The 18,133-nt window shown below is 32.9% G+C and overlaps 1 protein-coding gene across 1 annotated transcript; it reads left to right on the top strand.

Annotated features, from left to right (window-relative positions):
• Nucleotides 1-1,083: 1,083 nt before the first annotated feature.
• LOC148301574 (pyrethroid hydrolase Ces2a-like) lies at nucleotides 1,084-15,646 on the top strand. Its single transcript, XM_088273022.1, has 12 exons — nucleotides 1,084-1,180; nucleotides 5,148-5,338; nucleotides 7,423-7,515; nucleotides 8,335-8,487; nucleotides 9,344-9,582; nucleotides 10,206-10,297; nucleotides 10,440-10,630; nucleotides 10,710-10,872; nucleotides 11,225-11,563; nucleotides 12,320-12,458; nucleotides 13,617-13,831; nucleotides 14,591-15,646. The coding sequence occupies exons 1-12, from the start codon at nucleotides 1,126-1,128 to the stop codon at nucleotides 14,731-14,733; spliced, it is 2,013 nt and encodes a 670-aa protein (XP_088129148.1). The 5' UTR covers nucleotides 1,084-1,125; the 3' UTR covers nucleotides 14,734-15,646.
• Nucleotides 15,647-18,133: the final 2,487 nt, after the last annotated feature.

Here is an 18,133-nt window from a genome sequence, read left to right on the forward strand (position 1 = left end):
CTGCGTTTATATTATGCAGTGCCCTATGCACCATTGGGGTGCAGATAAGGGTTTGAATGAATATTTATTTAATATTACCCTGGACTTGACCCTGGAGCGTAGGAGTGATCACTTTGCCTTCATGTAAGTAACGATCAAAATAACACTGCGTCGATCGATGACGATGGTCTTGGATTCACGTGTTCATGAATCCAAGACCACATCTGATTTAAATGTCACCGAATGCGTCCATCCTCGTGGTAATTAGGCGTGACCACTGACAACACAATGACACATAAGGCAACGCGGTGACAAACACCAATGTTTTTTTTGGCATGCTTGTTTTCGATGTGTTCACCAAATTATGGGCACCGAGGTGATTACATAAACATTTAGTCAAGGCTGTATTTGAGCCAGAACGCGGTGATATGATCTTTCCAGAATAATTCATAAAATTTTAGCTAACATGAACTATGTTTATTGAAATCAATTGTGACCACGACAACGGTGAATAATTGGTCAAAACTACTATCCATTTTATTTAAATCAGTTGGTTGATCACGATGTTATATGGTACATAGTCACTTCTTGGTTGGTCCGATGTGTTCTTTAAAACGGCCAAGCACACACGTTGACGATTCTTTTTTTAATAGTTAAGTATGTTATTTTTATTTTAAATTTAAATTCTACTTGGTAGTTGTTTATCACTTTAAATAATGGTATTTACCAAGTAAAACTTAAAGTAAAAATGGATAGATTTTACCACAACGTGACTGCCGAATCAATTACTGAAAATGTTATTTTTAGCCTAAATGCCTATCGACAGGCGCCCATCAACGCCGTGGTTTGAATAGCTGAGTTCTCAAAACTTCGCAAAAGCTTTGAAAATAGCGTCGCGGATTTGAGTATTCCCTGTAATTGTAAAACAAATCCTCTAAAAATATTAGCAAAACCAGGTTACGTAGTGGTGAAAATTATTTTATGATCATAAAATCTCAGATACTAGATATAGTTTTCAGAGAATTTATGATGACCGGCAAATCCCGGTAAGCTAGTGGCTGTAGCCTGGGCAGTGGGCAGTGGACAGTGAGCAGTGAGCAGTGAGCAGCCAACGGTAGCGGCCATGGTAGGACCGGAAGTACCACAATGGCCAGACCGGAAGAGTTCCCTCCGCGGCTAACTACTGCATCATCGCGCTGTGGTTTGTAAACGTTATTTATTATGAAAACAATTAAAACAGCTTATTTTTATTTTTAGTAACATAATCTTTAACTAAAATTTGAAGCTGGTTTATTGAAAATATAAATATTTAAGCTGATGCATCTATTACTTATTTTAATGTACTTGATTTTTAAACCGTTATAAATTTGACAATTTGAGGGCAGTTGTTTAAATATTTTTTAAGTTATATCTGCCTCCCCATTTCCCATTTTATCTGCCTATTCCTCTCTTAGCTTTTTTAATTGATCACGTTGGTAGATGTTCAAGTCAGATTTAACGAAGCTGTATATATATATATATATATATATATATATATATATATATATATATATATATATATATATATATATATATATATATATATATATATATATATATATATATGTGTGTGTGTGTGTGTATATATATATCGCTTACTCCTTTCAAGAACATCATAAATCAAAAATCGTTAATTTTCAGTTATGCATGTTTTCGGAGTGTCCAGAAAATGTATTATATCCCAGCAAAAGAGGTATATTTTTAACTTAATATTTACCCGCTACAGGGCAAAAATGTTGTTTTTGCATTTTGAAAAGAAAAGGTATTGTTTAATTATTTTTTTAAATAAACTAAATATTTTTCAAATGGAGAAAAAACCTTCAGGTTTTACCTAAAAAGATCTGTTGCACAGTAAAAAGTTCAAAAAGTGGCTTGATATTTAGTTTAAATAGATTGTGTTATATTTTTAAACATTTAAAACGATCTCCTGAAAAATCAAGTTTTTTTTTATTTATGACGTTCTTGAAAGGAGTGAGCGATACATGCATTTTTTATTTGAGATGAAATCACAATACGTATTTGTTTTGAATCACATCTTGATAAATTGATAAAAATAAACGTTTATCTTTTAAAAATATCATCTATAGTTGAAGAAGCGGTGGAAAAGTTGAAATGTCGCAGTCAGGTTACCATTACCTGTTACACATTCAGTGTAGCATTGTTCTTTGTAAATAATGCACGTTTTATTAATATTAGACTATTTTTTTCGATACGTACATAAAGCGCGTTTAATACCGTTTCGCCATCAATAATACACGATTTAACTTAACTGGAAAATCAAAATTACCACTAGCGTCAAAAATAAAAATTCCGTACGCATCTTATTTTAAATTCAACACGAAATTTATTGCAAACACATTAATTATTGAAATGCTATCCAGTTTAAAAATTATTTAGAAAAATAAACTATGTGTTTTCGTTACTAAGCATAATGTGATCATTCTGTTGTTTTTCATGTTTCTGTGTAAGGATCAATTACCAGTGAGTTATTGCATTAAATTGTTTGTATTTATTTATTACAATTCATTGTTACATCTTAGCCAGTGTGACAAATAATAGAAATGTAGAAAAACACTGTTGACTATTAACAACATTTTGAGTGTGCCCAAATACTTGTTCTCAAATCAGGATTATCTCCAATTATAGGAGTTATTTTTCATATTATTTTTTGGCATGTCAGCATAGATGAAGAGGAATATGATACTCTGGGCATTTACGGGGCTTACGATCGTCATAGGCTTGTTTGAGAGATCACTTTACAATCAATTTGTCAATCATGGGTAGAATTGGTGAATGCTACTCGTGCGTAAAGTGATCACTTAAACCTATGATGGTGGTAAGCCTTATTAAACGCACAGACTTTCATATTCTTCTTTATCTATGTTGAGATGTCAAAAAATAATTCGACCTAACATTAGAAATTTATATTATTTGTGCCGATATATTTCCATAAACTCGTAGATAAATCAAGAATAACATATTTTTTCTCAGTATGACAAAAAATACAGATTTCGAAAAACACTTTGTTCATAATTAAAATGCAACTTTGTTTTAAAATCACTAAAAATATATTATTATAACATAATTATAATGTCTACCGGTTTCGAAGCTAACCGCTTCTTTATCACGACTGCTGATTTTAAAACAAAGTTACATTTTAATTATAAAATTGAAAATCACAAAGTTGGTGCTTCAAATATAAACTATCCACTTTTTTCATTTAATAACATTACAAATAAATTTCTGCCAATCGAATTCCATATACACGTAGAAAATTCATGAAATAAAATATTTTCTCTCATTCCAACTTAAAGAAAAATTTTCATGATAACTTTTTCTTATTCTAAATAGGTATAATGTTTTTATCAATTACTTACTGTAGTATTCATTGGAAATTTGTATTTTTTTATGCGTTTTATTTTAAGAAAAAATATACACCCTACACATTAGAAGTCCTTTTTAAATAACGTTAATTTACGTCACATAGGGCAGTCACTCATAACTTTTATCTAACTACTACTACTGCTACTACTACCATCACGCCATTTCTCTGAAGGCGTTGGCAGAGAGGATGGAACGACACACTCGTCTGTCCTGACATACACTCCTAGCTTACTATATACTCCTATAAATATACGTTACAGCGAAAATGGGATTACATTTACACATATATTATATTTACAATTAATTAAGCTGTACTTCATAGGAGTATGTAAACATTTTAAAATAAATTATCTAGGATAGTAGGATTTCACACCCAATTCCTGAAGCGTGAAGCTATTATCTGCCACATAATTTATTGTCGTTACATTGTTATTATTATTTAGATTATTCGAATTACACAAGTTAACTCTCAATATTGAAATATGTTTTGCATGTCAATAAAAATATTATAATCGATTTAAATATCTGAATGTACATATTTGTACGCCTCCGTAGAGCGGTCAGCAGGCTTGGATACCGTTCTGAAGGTCCCGGGTTCGATTCCCAGGGGAGGGTGGAAATAAATATTAGTGATTTTTTCACTCCAATCATTATTCAATGTTACCCTGGACTGGTACCTGAAGAGGAGGGCTGATCATCTTTTCTTCTTGTGTTAACGATCAAGATAACACTGCGTTTATATTATACAGTGCCCTATGCACCATTGGGGTGTGAATAATGGTTTGAAGAAGATATATGTTTAATTCTATATTGAAGCTACTGATTTAACTTCGTAGTGTGCTTTAACTGACATTTTTAAATATGTTCAGTCAGGAAAAGAAAGAAACTGAAGAGAAAAAAAAATGTTTAACAGAATACGAGCAAAAATAAATTATCTTCACTACGAAGAAAAAACGTTGACGTTCATATGGAATCCCAGCTCTGGGTATCAATTCTCTACTGAATGAAATGTTTTAACTTCTCTTTATATTTAATTATCCTACGCTCTCCTAGACCTAGAAAATACCTTTATGTAGGTGCAATATTATGCAAAAATATTTGTTGTTCATCAAATTAAATATGTTATTTTTTGACATCTCATCAAAGATGAAGAAGAATATGGAAGTCTGGGCATTTACGGGGCTGACGACCGTCATAGGCTGGTTTAAGTGATCACTTTACACACGTGTAACATTCACCAATTCTACCCATTATTGACAACCACACTACTCATTTTTACCTAACGTCCAAGTGACTCTGAAATCTAGCTACGGCTTATGTAACACCGTTTATCATGTCCCTACTCAGGCTTCAACTTTAAAAGTTTCATAGCCTATGCCTACTTGTGAGTGGATTTACTCTTTATGTTTAAAGTTACTATAATCACTACTCAAATTCATGGAAGTTCCATATATATGAACCAATTTAGAAACCTTGTTCTTGAATCACTAGAACTTCACTAGAGACATCTATTGGTGAGATGTAAAGAAGCTTTCTAAAGTAAATGCCCAGACTTCCATATTCTTCTTCATCTTTGATGAGATGTCAAAAAATAATATGAAAATAACTCCTGTAATTGGAGATAATCCAGATTTTGTGAACAAGTATTTGGACACACTCAAAATGTTGTAAATTAAATATGTATTTCTTTATTGCTCCTGACCCATATTTAATTTTTAAGCGTTAAACTGTAAATGATCACATAGGTGAGCAAATCGTGATGTGCTGCTCGATGAAATGGCTGGTGACGTCATCGTTCCCCCTCCCCCCGCCGCACTCCTTGCGTTACCCCGTACTATCCGCCCTCTTTCACTATCTGCTGTGCTCTCTGCTGCTGTCGCTAGTGAGAGGAGCTCAGGAACCGACCGTTGTCATCAACCAGGGAGCCATAGTGGGGGTAAGCTAAGCCAAAGAGTCTTTTGATTATATCAGGGGTAAAGAACCAGTGTTTTTAAGTAGCACCATCTCTAGAGACAGCAAGGCTATCGGGTCTTTGGGAAGTTTTGCGAGGTCGATTACCCAAAAAAGACCGTCTCCAATTTTTTTTAATAAGATTCATTTATATATATATATATATATATATATATATATATATATATATATATATATATATATATATATATATATATATATATATATATATATATATATATATATATATATGTATATATATATATATAAATATATATATATATATATATATATATATATATATATATATATATATATATATATATATATATATATATATATATATATATATATATATATATATATATATATATATATATATATATATATATATATATATATATATATATATATATATATATATATATATATATATATATATATATATATATATATATATATATATATATATATATATATATATATATATATATATATATATATATATATATATATATATATATATATATATATATATATATATATATATATATATATATATATATATATATATATATATATATATATATATATATATATATATATATATATATATATATATATATTTATATATATATATAAATATATATATATATATATATATATATATATATATATATATATATATATATATGTATATATATATATATATATAATATATATATATATATATTTATATATATATACATATATATATATATATATATATGTATATATATATATATATATATATATATATATATATATATATATATATATAAATATATATATATATATATATATATATATATATATATATATATATTTATATATATATATATTTTTTTATTTTATTTATTTGATTACTTCCTAGCACTAATATATTCTTTTAGTGCGAGGCCCTGTGTGGTCTCACTTGTCGCACACTCCTATAGAAAACCCTACCTTTAACCTTTTCCACTCTGACCATTTTTTCTCATAACTTATCAGTTACTCTGATCAAAAAATGTGACGTTTTTCTACCATTAAAATAAATATTTTGGTTCCCTTATTTTGGGATACTCTGTCTGGCAATTCATATGACTATTCGTTTTTATAACCGAACTTGAAAGTGTAACTTTCATCGTTTTCCATGGCGGATTAACTATAAAATATTTATTATAAACACATAAAATACAATTTCTGTTATTTTAACTGTTATTTTACAAAATTTTTAAATATAATAGCTCCACAAAACGAAAAAATATGGTCACAAAAAGTAAGAGTATCCTTGGAGAACCGTCATAAATTAAGGATAACGACTGACTGTCCCAAAAATATTAGCGTATGACAAATATTCTATCATCCAAAATGATCATCTATTTTTCCTAGATTATATCTAAGTAAAGGAAAGTTTTATTGAAGAAATGTTGGTTAATTCAATATGTTGCGATGATTAATCGCATTTATCTCAAATATTTTTTGTTAGAATATACTTGGGTGATAGAGAAATCAATGATTAAAATTATACCTGCGCCGGGCCAGACATTGTGGCCCACGGAGCTGCCTACTAGAATCATACGGGCCAGAATGTCTGGCCTACAGAGTGGTAAGAGTTAAGAGTAAGCTTTTGAATGAAAGCATTTTTTTTTTATTACGTTTTTTTTTAATTCATTCTACTTTCGTCATCTTACATTATTTAAAATAAAACTTTGTGTAATTTTCTTCAAACATGATCATTTTATTTTTTTTACCTTATAAATCAATATCTTAGAAAAATTGTCCTTATGAAAAAGACTGTTGAAAATGACCTTGAAAATTTTGTGTCTTTAATAATTTGAGAAACACAGAATTGAATTTTGAATATAAACACATGAATTTAAAAAAAAAAACTGATAAATAAAAAAGGAATAAAAATTAAAATGTACATATTTAAATCACCAATTGAAATAGAGACCTTTTAGAAAACATAATTAATGAAGTTTTATGATGCAATTTGAAATGTCACAGTGGGTCGGATATCTAATAATTGTGATTTTTACCTGTTGACAGGTTAAGATATATCCCGAATCTTCCAGAATTCCCATAGATGCATTCTTGGGTATACCTTATGCTGCAGCTCCAACAGGAAGATTGAGATTTGCGGTAGTAATAATTTTAAATACATTTATTATGTAGATCTTACCACGTATGTAAATTTATCTGAAAACCTACCATACCAGATATCAAATACTGCATTGATAGTAAATAGAAAGAAATAAAGTTTTATAATACTTAGTGGTGAACCCAATTAATATTTTTATTCTGATTCCTATCTGCACTGAGTGATCGGCTGTCCAAACTTAAAACACAGTAAGGGACATTTTTTTGTGGTACGTTTTTTTGGGTTTTTGGACTAAGTAGAATCCTACTTAGTACAAAAATGATTTCAAAAAATGTCCCTTACTGTTTTTGAGTTTAGACAGCCGTGATGTATTGGGCACCTTCAGATCAACGCACTCTACTTTGATGATCAATTATATGAAGGCATAGTGATTAGCTCCAGATTCTTGAATCTAAGAGTGAAAGATGCTTAGGGATTAGAAAATTACCTATATATTGAAAAGCAAGGATAAGAGGAATGTAGATATTAAAAGGAGAATAGAAGCGATAGGTAGGGCACTCGAGGTTGCATACTCATACTTGCTGACAGTCAGTAATCATCATGGCGATTTTCGTCTGCAACCACTCTAAACAATGACTTAGTACTACAGAGGAACCATTATCTCAAGGTTTTTAAGCCGGGATGCACATCTTCTACGTATGTTGCATTTACCTTCTACTTTCAATTGTAATAAAATATGCATTATTTTGTATTTCTCTAGCTCATAAAACAGCCAATGCACTCTTATCTTTCTTTTCTTTATGTTTATTAGTACAATATTGTAATGGAAGATTAACTTAAGTATATTTTTGAATATGTAGCCTCCAGAAAAGCACAAAGGATGGCAGCGTACCCTGTTTGCTCAGGACTTTGGTCCTCCATGTCTCCAGCTCCAGCGGACTACACCCGAAGGGGCTCCGGCATCACGGAAACACAGTGAAGACTGCTTGTATCTTAATATTTGGGCTCCAGATGTAAGCTACATTGTTTTATCACAATAAAATCTCACCTTATCATAATAAATCAAGTAATGAATGAATTGAACAATTTAAATATAATCAGTATCAATACATTAAAACGTGATGTGTGCCTGATTTGCTATATTTTTGTGCTTTTTGTTGTACAGGCATCCCTCAGTATGTGCAAAGTGTTACTTTCCTATAAAAGGTTGTAAATATTGAGAATCCAATGAGTTAACCTTTCAAAAACGTGGAATGTCCACCTCCATAGTGTAATGGTCAGCACGCTCGGCTACCGTACTGGAGGTCCCGGGTTTGATTCCTAGGTGGGGTTTAAATATATAAGTGATATTTCACTCCAATATTTGTTCAATATTACTCTGGACTGGTACTTCTAGAAAATTTGGTGACGGATTTACAATTTTGTATTTATTTAGATTGGCAGTGACAGCTATATTGAAAGCTTTTAAATGTAAATTCACAGTAAAATTGGGATACAATTTTATATTGTTTCACATTTTCAATAAATTGCCCAAGTTAAAACAAAATTGCTTTGCAAGAGCAAATCTGTCAGGAAGCCTAGATGCTTCTGTATCAAATCTAGGCATGCGGTGGGACAGCTTTCAATACCCTGGACTGGTACCTAAAGGGAAGGTCTGATCTCCTTTCCTTCATGTGTTAATGATCAAGATAACACTGCGTTTATATGATGCAGTGCCCTATGCATCATTGGGGTGCAGAAGAGAAGAAGTAGGAATGCCTGGATTGAAGTAATTGCCTTTGCTTTCAAGTTTGCTAAATTACATGAAACTGCAAATACTGAGGGGCAATACTGTACATGTATATTAGGAACATTTTTTTTAAATTATAGAATGAACAGCGATTTGGCAAACTGCCAGTTGTGATAGTATTCTACAGTGATTGGTCCAGCTCTGGTCCGCAAGATTTACCAGGCCAGGACTTAGCAGCCGAGGGTCTGCTGGTAGTGAGCGCCAGTTACCGCTTGAACGTCTTTGGATTCTTCTGTTTGGGAGCTCTGGAGGCGCGCGGTAACCTCGGCCTGCTTGATCAGTACTATGCCATGCTGTGGGTCCGAGAGAACATTGAAAGGTCTTTTGAATTTTAAAATCATACCATTAAAACACATAAAATCATACCATCACAAATTAAATACCATTAAAAAAAACTAAGATAAGTTTTATAGTGAGTATCAGTTATCACTGGCTGGAGTGATTTCGCTTTTAATCGACCATGGTCGACTGATTGCTTTGAACACTGAACACTTGAGACAAAAACGAAGAAGTGAAAAATGTAACTCCCATTTTTTTTAAAAAGTAGAAAAGTACAGTAGAACGGGGCTACTTGAACTTTGATGTGTTACTTGAGCCCAGTACAAAAAAATATTTAAATCTGTATTTGGTCTACAATTATAAATGTATCGACATGATTCATTGTTTCCCTGACAGGTGACACTTATTGTCACGATACTTCGATCAATACCATGATCTAAAAAAAAAATTGTACTGGGCTCTAGTAACACATTAAAGTTCAAGTAGCCCCGTTCTACGGTACCTATGTATAATAATACTACTGCATATACTTTAATTTACAGTATAATTTAATATTTCCATAAGTTTATTCATGAATTCAATCACAAATCTTCATCAATATTGTAAAGGAATGAAAACATCAGTAATATACTAAAATATAAACATTTTAAATTTATTTTTAAGATTTGGCGGAGATCCTGAAAAGGTTACTCTTTTGGGACATTCAGCGGGTGGTACGAGCGTGCTTTACCATATGATTTCTCCAAGAACAAAAGGTTATTTCATTAATTCATTCATATTGCTGACAAAATAATTATGCAGTAAACAACTTGGAAGATACATCTGTTTCAACGTAAAACCATATAGACTATTTGAAATAACATACATTATTTAAAATTACCCATGTCTACATTTCAGCTTTGTTCTCACGTGCCATTATAATGTCAGCTAATCTGGGACCATTTTGGACCGAAAGAGATGTGACACGTCCTTCTAGAATAATTGCATCTATTTTGGGATGTTTCTTTGACTCGCCTAAGGAAATGATTCTATGCCTAAGAGAAAAATCAAGCAACGATATTTTGAAGGCTTTTAAAACTCAATATCAAGTAAGTGTTTACTTTGTTTGTATGAAAATAATCAAAATATTTCTATTGGGTAATTTAACGAAATTGATGTTGTTTGTAGACAGGTAACTGGACAGATGTTATGATTCCGACAGTCGACAGTTTTTTAGAGGAAAAAGATAGATTTATTCCAGTCAATCCCTCCCTGGCTGTTTCTTCAGGAAATTTTCATCAAATACCTATTCTAACTGGACTTACCAATTTCGAGGCCACCGACTCAATAGGTAAATAATATGCCTAAAAGAATAATATGCCTATTAAAGAATCATCGGCAAATTGTATTAGTTATTATATTATCATTATATGAAGCTATAACTTTGTGAAGTAAATATGTACCTTTTTTCTTCTGACTGCAGGTGAGAATTCTTTAAACTTTATTTTAATTTATATTATTTTACTATGGGAGAGGCTTAAAATATTATTTCAACTTCTAATTTGAACACCATTTTTTATTTGATTGCACTCAAGGACTGCGATAACGTCAAGATATATTAATGTAATAGACCTCAGGGTTAAATCTGGTGTTTGATTATAGACAATCGCATATCTTTAATTTCATACTATTTCCCATTCCAGAGCATTGGCAAGATTTAGCGCGTCAAGGTTATCATCAGCTTCGACACTACATTGACTATACGGCAATACCCAATATTATGGCATCACACAAACTAACATCAAGTATCAATGCAAAACAAATTCGAGAGATAATTAAATGGGAATACATTGATCAAACTAAAGAAGGAGATTCATGGGGTCTTCTCAAACAACTCCTGTACTTGTATTCCGAGAGTCAGTTTGAAGCTCCACATGACAAACTGCTGTCTTATCTGGTGAAGACAGCAAAACCTCTTTATGTTTACCAATATCAAGAGAATGGCGGTGTTGATCTTAATGGAAAACAGTTAAATATAACAGGTTTGGTGTATTACATACGTACATATTAAAGATAAACATTTGTATTCTTATTATATACAAAAATTTCATTTATTGATTCGGCAGTCCCTTTGTGGTAATATCTATCCATTTTTATTTAATTTTTATTTTATTATACCACTCTTTCTTGAAATCCATTTTAAATATTTTGTTAATAAACAGAAGAAACAAAATTATACACTCTAATATTTCAATTTCATACTGCATTCATCAATGAATACCTTGGCAGACTATTATTAAGAATAGAAATCAAGTTGTGTTAGAGCGGGCTCGAATTCAGAAACTCTTACTCAGAATCTGGGATACTAACCACAGGACCACAAATCACTCTTAATTATTATATATTGATCGATCTGCAGTATCAATTATCATTTTAATTATCATAATAATTATCAATCAAATCTGAATTCAGTTAAAATCCATTTTAACAGAAATATTTAAGTAATCAATGCATACATTATTATGTCTCTTAGGAAAAACAGTGTTTTATTGATAAAATGTGCAAATATGTCAATTTAATACTACTTTCAGGTAAGTTCCTAAGTTGCCTAAGAATCCCCATTAAAGTCCGGACACTAAACACGGGACGATAACCCGACACAAACTCTTTTACTGACTCAATTGCAAGCCAAATCTAATTTTTAAATTCTATGGAGATTTATAAAATGGACTACAATTTTCTACAGCTCCCTAAATCATTTGTTGGCAGTTTTAAAACAATGTTTTTAAACATATTAGGTGCTGCACATACTTCAGATCTCCCGTATCTCTTCGGACCAACTCTATTCCAGCAGTTAACTCGGAGAAGGCTAACCCAACAAGAAGAGAGACTAAGTAAACGAATGAGAGTAATGTGGGCGGAATTCATTAAGTTTGGGTAAATCATGCTTTATCAATACTAATTTGTCTTGATCTTATTTCATTATCTCTCAGTAATATCCGAACAAGATTTTGATGAGAAATACTTGTAGGAAAACATTTATAAAAAAACACTCAGAGACTGAAGAACACATTTATTATTATTATTATTATTATATGCAGGTATAACCTATTTTTGTTTCAAATTTATTAACAAGTACATAAAGTACACAGTACTATAAAGTACACCTGTATTGCTACTCAAGTACTATAATTCGCGAGGTGCTGCTAACTCGAATGTCTCTATTTTTTACACTGTATATTTAATTACTTTTCCAAATTCGAACAGGCCACAGCCCCGATTAGTTTGGATGTCCGGCGTTCCATTGTATTCATTGAGATATCAATCCATTTTCATATGAAAAATTCACTGAAATATTACGCTTCTTTCCCTTTCCCTTATCCGTAGCAAATGTGGTCCGTGTATTAAATTCTTCTTTTTCTGTTTACCTTTATACGTACCCAATAGTGCGTAGGCCACTACAACATATAAAAGCGATGTTATCTTAATCATTAATCTCACGAAGGCAATGTTATCTATCCTGCACTTCAGCGTAATATTAAATAAATATTTGACTGAAAAATCACTAGGTAATTGAACCAAGGAACTCAAGCATAGTAGCCAAACGTGTTAACCACTACACTATAGTAGTATTTCATATTGCCAGGGAAACTATAATCTTAGCATTGAGATCTTGACATTAAATATTATTATCAAAAAGCAATTACTTTTGATTTTTGCTGATTCTGTATTTTGTGTATTTTCTGTATTTATTCTTCCATTTTGTGCTACTAAGATCTTGTAAATAAATGCCAAAAATAAAAACATGCAATTTCTAAATTGCATACGTCTCAAAATAGGTTAAAACGTTACTGTAGCTTTTAACTTTAGTACAAAAAATTAACTACATCAATATTTAGACCGGAGCAGTCTCAATACAAATCTAGTTTCATTTATGCGGAGTTAAACTTGAACCAAACCATAACTATGCTTGAAGAAATAATTTCATACAATTAGTGTTCCGGTTTGCTTTTGCTCATTTGGATCTATGTTCAATAATACCCTTTTTATGTAAGTATGCACTTAAAAATATAATTAAGTATTAAATATGCGTAGATATCCCATGTCACCTCGGCAGTACGATGCCTGGCAGCCTTACACCTCGCGAGACAGGCACGTGAGGGGCTTGGGGAGCGGAGAAGGGAGACAAGAGAAGGGAACAGGGGTGTCCAAGTCAGCCTCCTTCTGGAACCAGCTGCTGCCGACTGTGGCCAATACAACACAGGACAGAGAGGGGCGCACTTCTACTAACCATCTCCGGATTAGTGATGGTAAACACCAATCACAAATACATATAATGTCCAAATGTCTATACAAGTGCTGAATTTTGCTCCACTTAGGAGCTATTCATTTTGTGGTGTGTGCCTCGTTCGACCCTGACAAACCATAAACGACAGTAGAATCATAATTTTATTTCATTCCTTACAAGAAGTTTTTAATGAGTTGAGAATATGGAAGTGAGAATATGGATGCTTTATACACTGTGTAACAGTCACCATTCTAGTCATGATTGACAAACACATCACCCAAATTTCTCATTTTCCCAAAAATATAAATTGTGTTATCAATAGAAACATCAATACAACTTTTCAAAATTGAGTGTTATGATGTAGAATCGTGAATGTTTAAACTCATCACTAAAACCAGCTAATAACATGTTTTAAGTCCTACAATTGCCCAGACTTCCGTATTCCTTTCTCGATGAAAACTCCCTCATCTATGTTGTGTGCACCGGCTATGTTTACAATCCACACTGGCTTAGATAATGGATGAAGAAATGCGGTTCAAACCGTTTGACAATAAAAGAGAAACATGCGACATAAAAATCCCATTATTAATCATTTTTGGATGATTAAAACAGCATTCATTTCATAAATTTAAAAACTCGCTATTTGTTAAATGGTTTTACACCGAGTATTTTTTTTGGAAAATATTCTAGTGATTTCCTCGGAAATATTACTATATTAATATTAATGTTTTAAGTACCTACATGTTCTATGATTTAATTTTTCATCCTTGCCATTTTTCAGATGGAAATGATACTATCAGACATGCCATGTACACACTTTTGGGGTTAGTGTTAGCTCTTGTGGTATTACTTGTAGTGTGTGTCATTCTGCTGAAGAGGACTGCCAAGGAGCGCCAACTCGGCAGGGACTTCGGGACATTCTGACATCACGTGGACAGCGCAAACACGGGAAGATCGTGGCAAAATAACATTACCAGCAACAAGTTATGAGCTAATAAATTAATAAATCTTGACACAAATAAAAAATAAAATATCTCAAGTCTTTATCCACACATAAATATTATTTGTATGTGTCCACTTTTATAGGGGTCTCTTTTCAAATACAAATCCGTGTAAAATTTATATATTTTAAGCGATTAAAGAATAATCTTAATTGTTCATTGACAAAAGAAGAAAAAAAGTTTATCCAAGATTAGGATTATTTTTGATTTTTGCGGACAAACCATGAACTTTTAAGATTTTAAAACTCTTGTTTTCCTTGCAAATTACTGAAATTTTGAATTTGAATATTGATTTGAGTGTTGCATGAGAATATTTCATTTTTATTGTCAATATTATTTAAAAAATCCGTTTGTGCTGTCCGATGATGTACATATTACACTAAGACCTCACTTTGCGTCGTAGATACGTTCCAATATATCGCGACGCAAATTGAAACAACACAAAGTGAATTGATATTTTCCATTGGAAATCGTATAAACATTAAAGATAGCGAAAATTAGTCTAATTCAGTAACGACGCAACTTCGAAAAAACTCAAAGTGAAACGACGCAAAGCGAGGTCTGAGTGTATACACGTAAGGATATTAATATCCATAGCAATTTGAATATAATATTAGTTTTAATTGGTTTAAATTATATTTCATATGGAATAGTTTACTTGAATACCAAAAATGTACAGATGAACATTATCGTGTATTATTTTAATTATTATTCCTATATAAATGGAATAATTATTATACAATTATTACCGGAGTCAGACAAGGCTGTGTCCTTGCGCCGTTTCTCTTTATCATCCTCGTGGATTTCATTCTTCGAAAGTCATTGCCATCTGACTGAGGTATAACCATCTCCCCCTCCCAGAAACTATGCGACCTAGAGTATGCAGATGATGCTGTTATAATAGATGACTCCATCAAGGGTCTCCAATTAATCGTCGACAAGGTAAATAGGTATTCTACGCACACGGGACTTACAATAAATGTTGCAAAAACCCATATGTTGTGCAACAACTCATGCCTAGATGCCCAACAACCCTTGCCGTTGAGTAACCAGCTCATCGAAAGGGTTGAGAGTTTCAAGTACTTGGGAGTGTAAGTGACTGAAAATGGCAACCTTCAGAAGGAACTGGTAGTGCGCTTAAGACTCGCAGGGTCCGCATTTTTAATAGTATGAAGGCTGTCTGGAGATCTAATTTATACTCGGTGAAGACCAAATGCCGCCTTCACAACGCCTGCATTGCTCCTGTTCTCTTATACGGCTGTGAAACATGGCACCTTACAAGGGCCCAGAGCAACCGTGTACTGAGCTTTGAGAATAGGTGTCTGCGGAGAATTTCAGGCGTGGTGGTTTGGCTTTGTGAGAAATGAAGAGACAAGGCGTAGAATGCAGCAAATCTTGGTCACAACTATCGTCAAGAAGAGGCGATTCAGTTGGCTTGGCCATGTACTCCGCATACCTCCTAAGAGCCTTAATCAAGCTTGCCTCTTTTACAAGGCATCAGGTTCGCGCTGTCCAGGACGACCACTGCTGACAATTCGTCAGCAGTTCTCGTAAGAACTTCGGGACGCGGATCTGACTTGAGAGGATGCAAGGGAGTTGGCACCCGACAGAAAAGCCTAGAGACAGTTTGTGGATTCCATATGCTCCACCTAGGGAGCGGATGTGGTTTTATTGTTTTTGTTACGGACAGATCGCACACCCCGTGCGGCGGCCCTAAAAAAGAATTCCAGGCGCCTGGCGGCGAGCGAAACGGTCGCCCGTCGGAATGCGGCCCGAAGAAGGGCCTCTATGGATTCTACCGATTTCTCATGTATTTACAGAATGTATTAGATATAAGAAAGAATAAGACAATGTTAATATTAAATGCGCCTAGATGTTAATACATAAATAGATTACTGATATAGATTACTGATAAAATAAACTTGTAAATTGTAAATTGTAATGTAATAACGAACTGTTGGAACGGCACCGGTACGGTATGAAAGTGTAGCCCGTCCGGTGCCCATTAGAGAGAGACAGAGATATGGCTGTCTCTCTCCCCCGGCCGCTGATTGGCTGTACTTTCCCACTGTCGGGCGGTACGCGATCACGGCCGGGTATATAGAGGGCGCATTTTTTGATAATAAACGAGTTCTGGTGTGACTGTTGAAACCTGTGTTTCATTTCTCCGCTCCCGCTCCTTGGACGACTCGCCGCGCCGCCAGCCTGGACCGCTTCGCCTCATTATACCGATTCACGGACCAGTTTCGGAAAGCCCTTGTCAGGGCTATTGAGGTTGACTTGTCGGTCCAGTGCCCGCTCTTCCCGGCTCATACATCCATTCACCTCCGTCCGTATCCAGCTTACTCGGTAACTCGGTACGGCGGGGCCGTCTGGAACGTCACCCCTTACAACGGTGGCATAGTTGGGAGATTCCGAAGAAGGCCAGGCGTGTACATTTTTGAGAGTCATCGCACGTAACCCACGCCGGTTACAGTTTTTATTTTTATTATAATTATAACCAAGACAACAGATACCATTTGGAAGGGAAAAAAACAATTTTGAGTTTACGAGATTTCACTGAAATGTCATTTAGATAAACACAGACATATAACAAAGCATCCAGTATTAAAAGTGTCATGGATACCTTCAATAAAGCGAGTAGTACTTTTTTGTTATGAATTTTATGCACTTTTTCCCCAGCCTTTCATGCAGTTTATCTTAAGTGATAGCAATAATAGAATAAAATCAATCCCATTCTTAGTACTGTTGGGCAACACAGTGTGTGTTGGAGTAGAGACCGCTATTGTGGTGAAGGTGATATGAGATTTAACCTTTTGTACTCTTTTTTTTTTACACGGAATACCAGCTACTTGATTGGGTATTGTGTAAAATTATTAATAAAAATTACAATATTTTTAGAAAATTAGGATATAATATTTTTTGGTAAGGCAGTAAATAAAAAGTTGTATATTATTTATTGTTTTGGCATTTACTTTATCGTAAGACATGATTAAATTATAAATAAAACAACCATTAATACTCAAGTGGTAAAAAACAAGTGTTTGATTTATAATCGAAAGATATTGTAGTTTAAAAATATATGTATTTATTAAAATACAATTTGTTAGTATAATAATTTTTTTGCATATTCTAAACTAATCTACCATCAAGTCGCTTCCATGATCCCCGATGGAACGGAAGCGGGTGGTCTACTTCGAAGGTTTATGTACTCACCCACTAATTAATCTACTAAAATTTTAATAATTTTCAAATGGCTCAATGATTTTTGATTGTTAATTTTTTTAAATAAATTAATATACAATGTATGAGTTAGTGGAACA

This window comes from Brachycentrus maculatus, unplaced genomic scaffold (assembly GCF_059751285.1).
Source record: "Brachycentrus maculatus isolate JH-2025_06_01 unplaced genomic scaffold, ASM5975128v1 h1tg000537l, whole genome shotgun sequence".
In the NCBI taxonomy this organism is placed as follows: domain Eukaryota; kingdom Metazoa; phylum Arthropoda; class Insecta; order Trichoptera; family Brachycentridae; genus Brachycentrus; species Brachycentrus maculatus.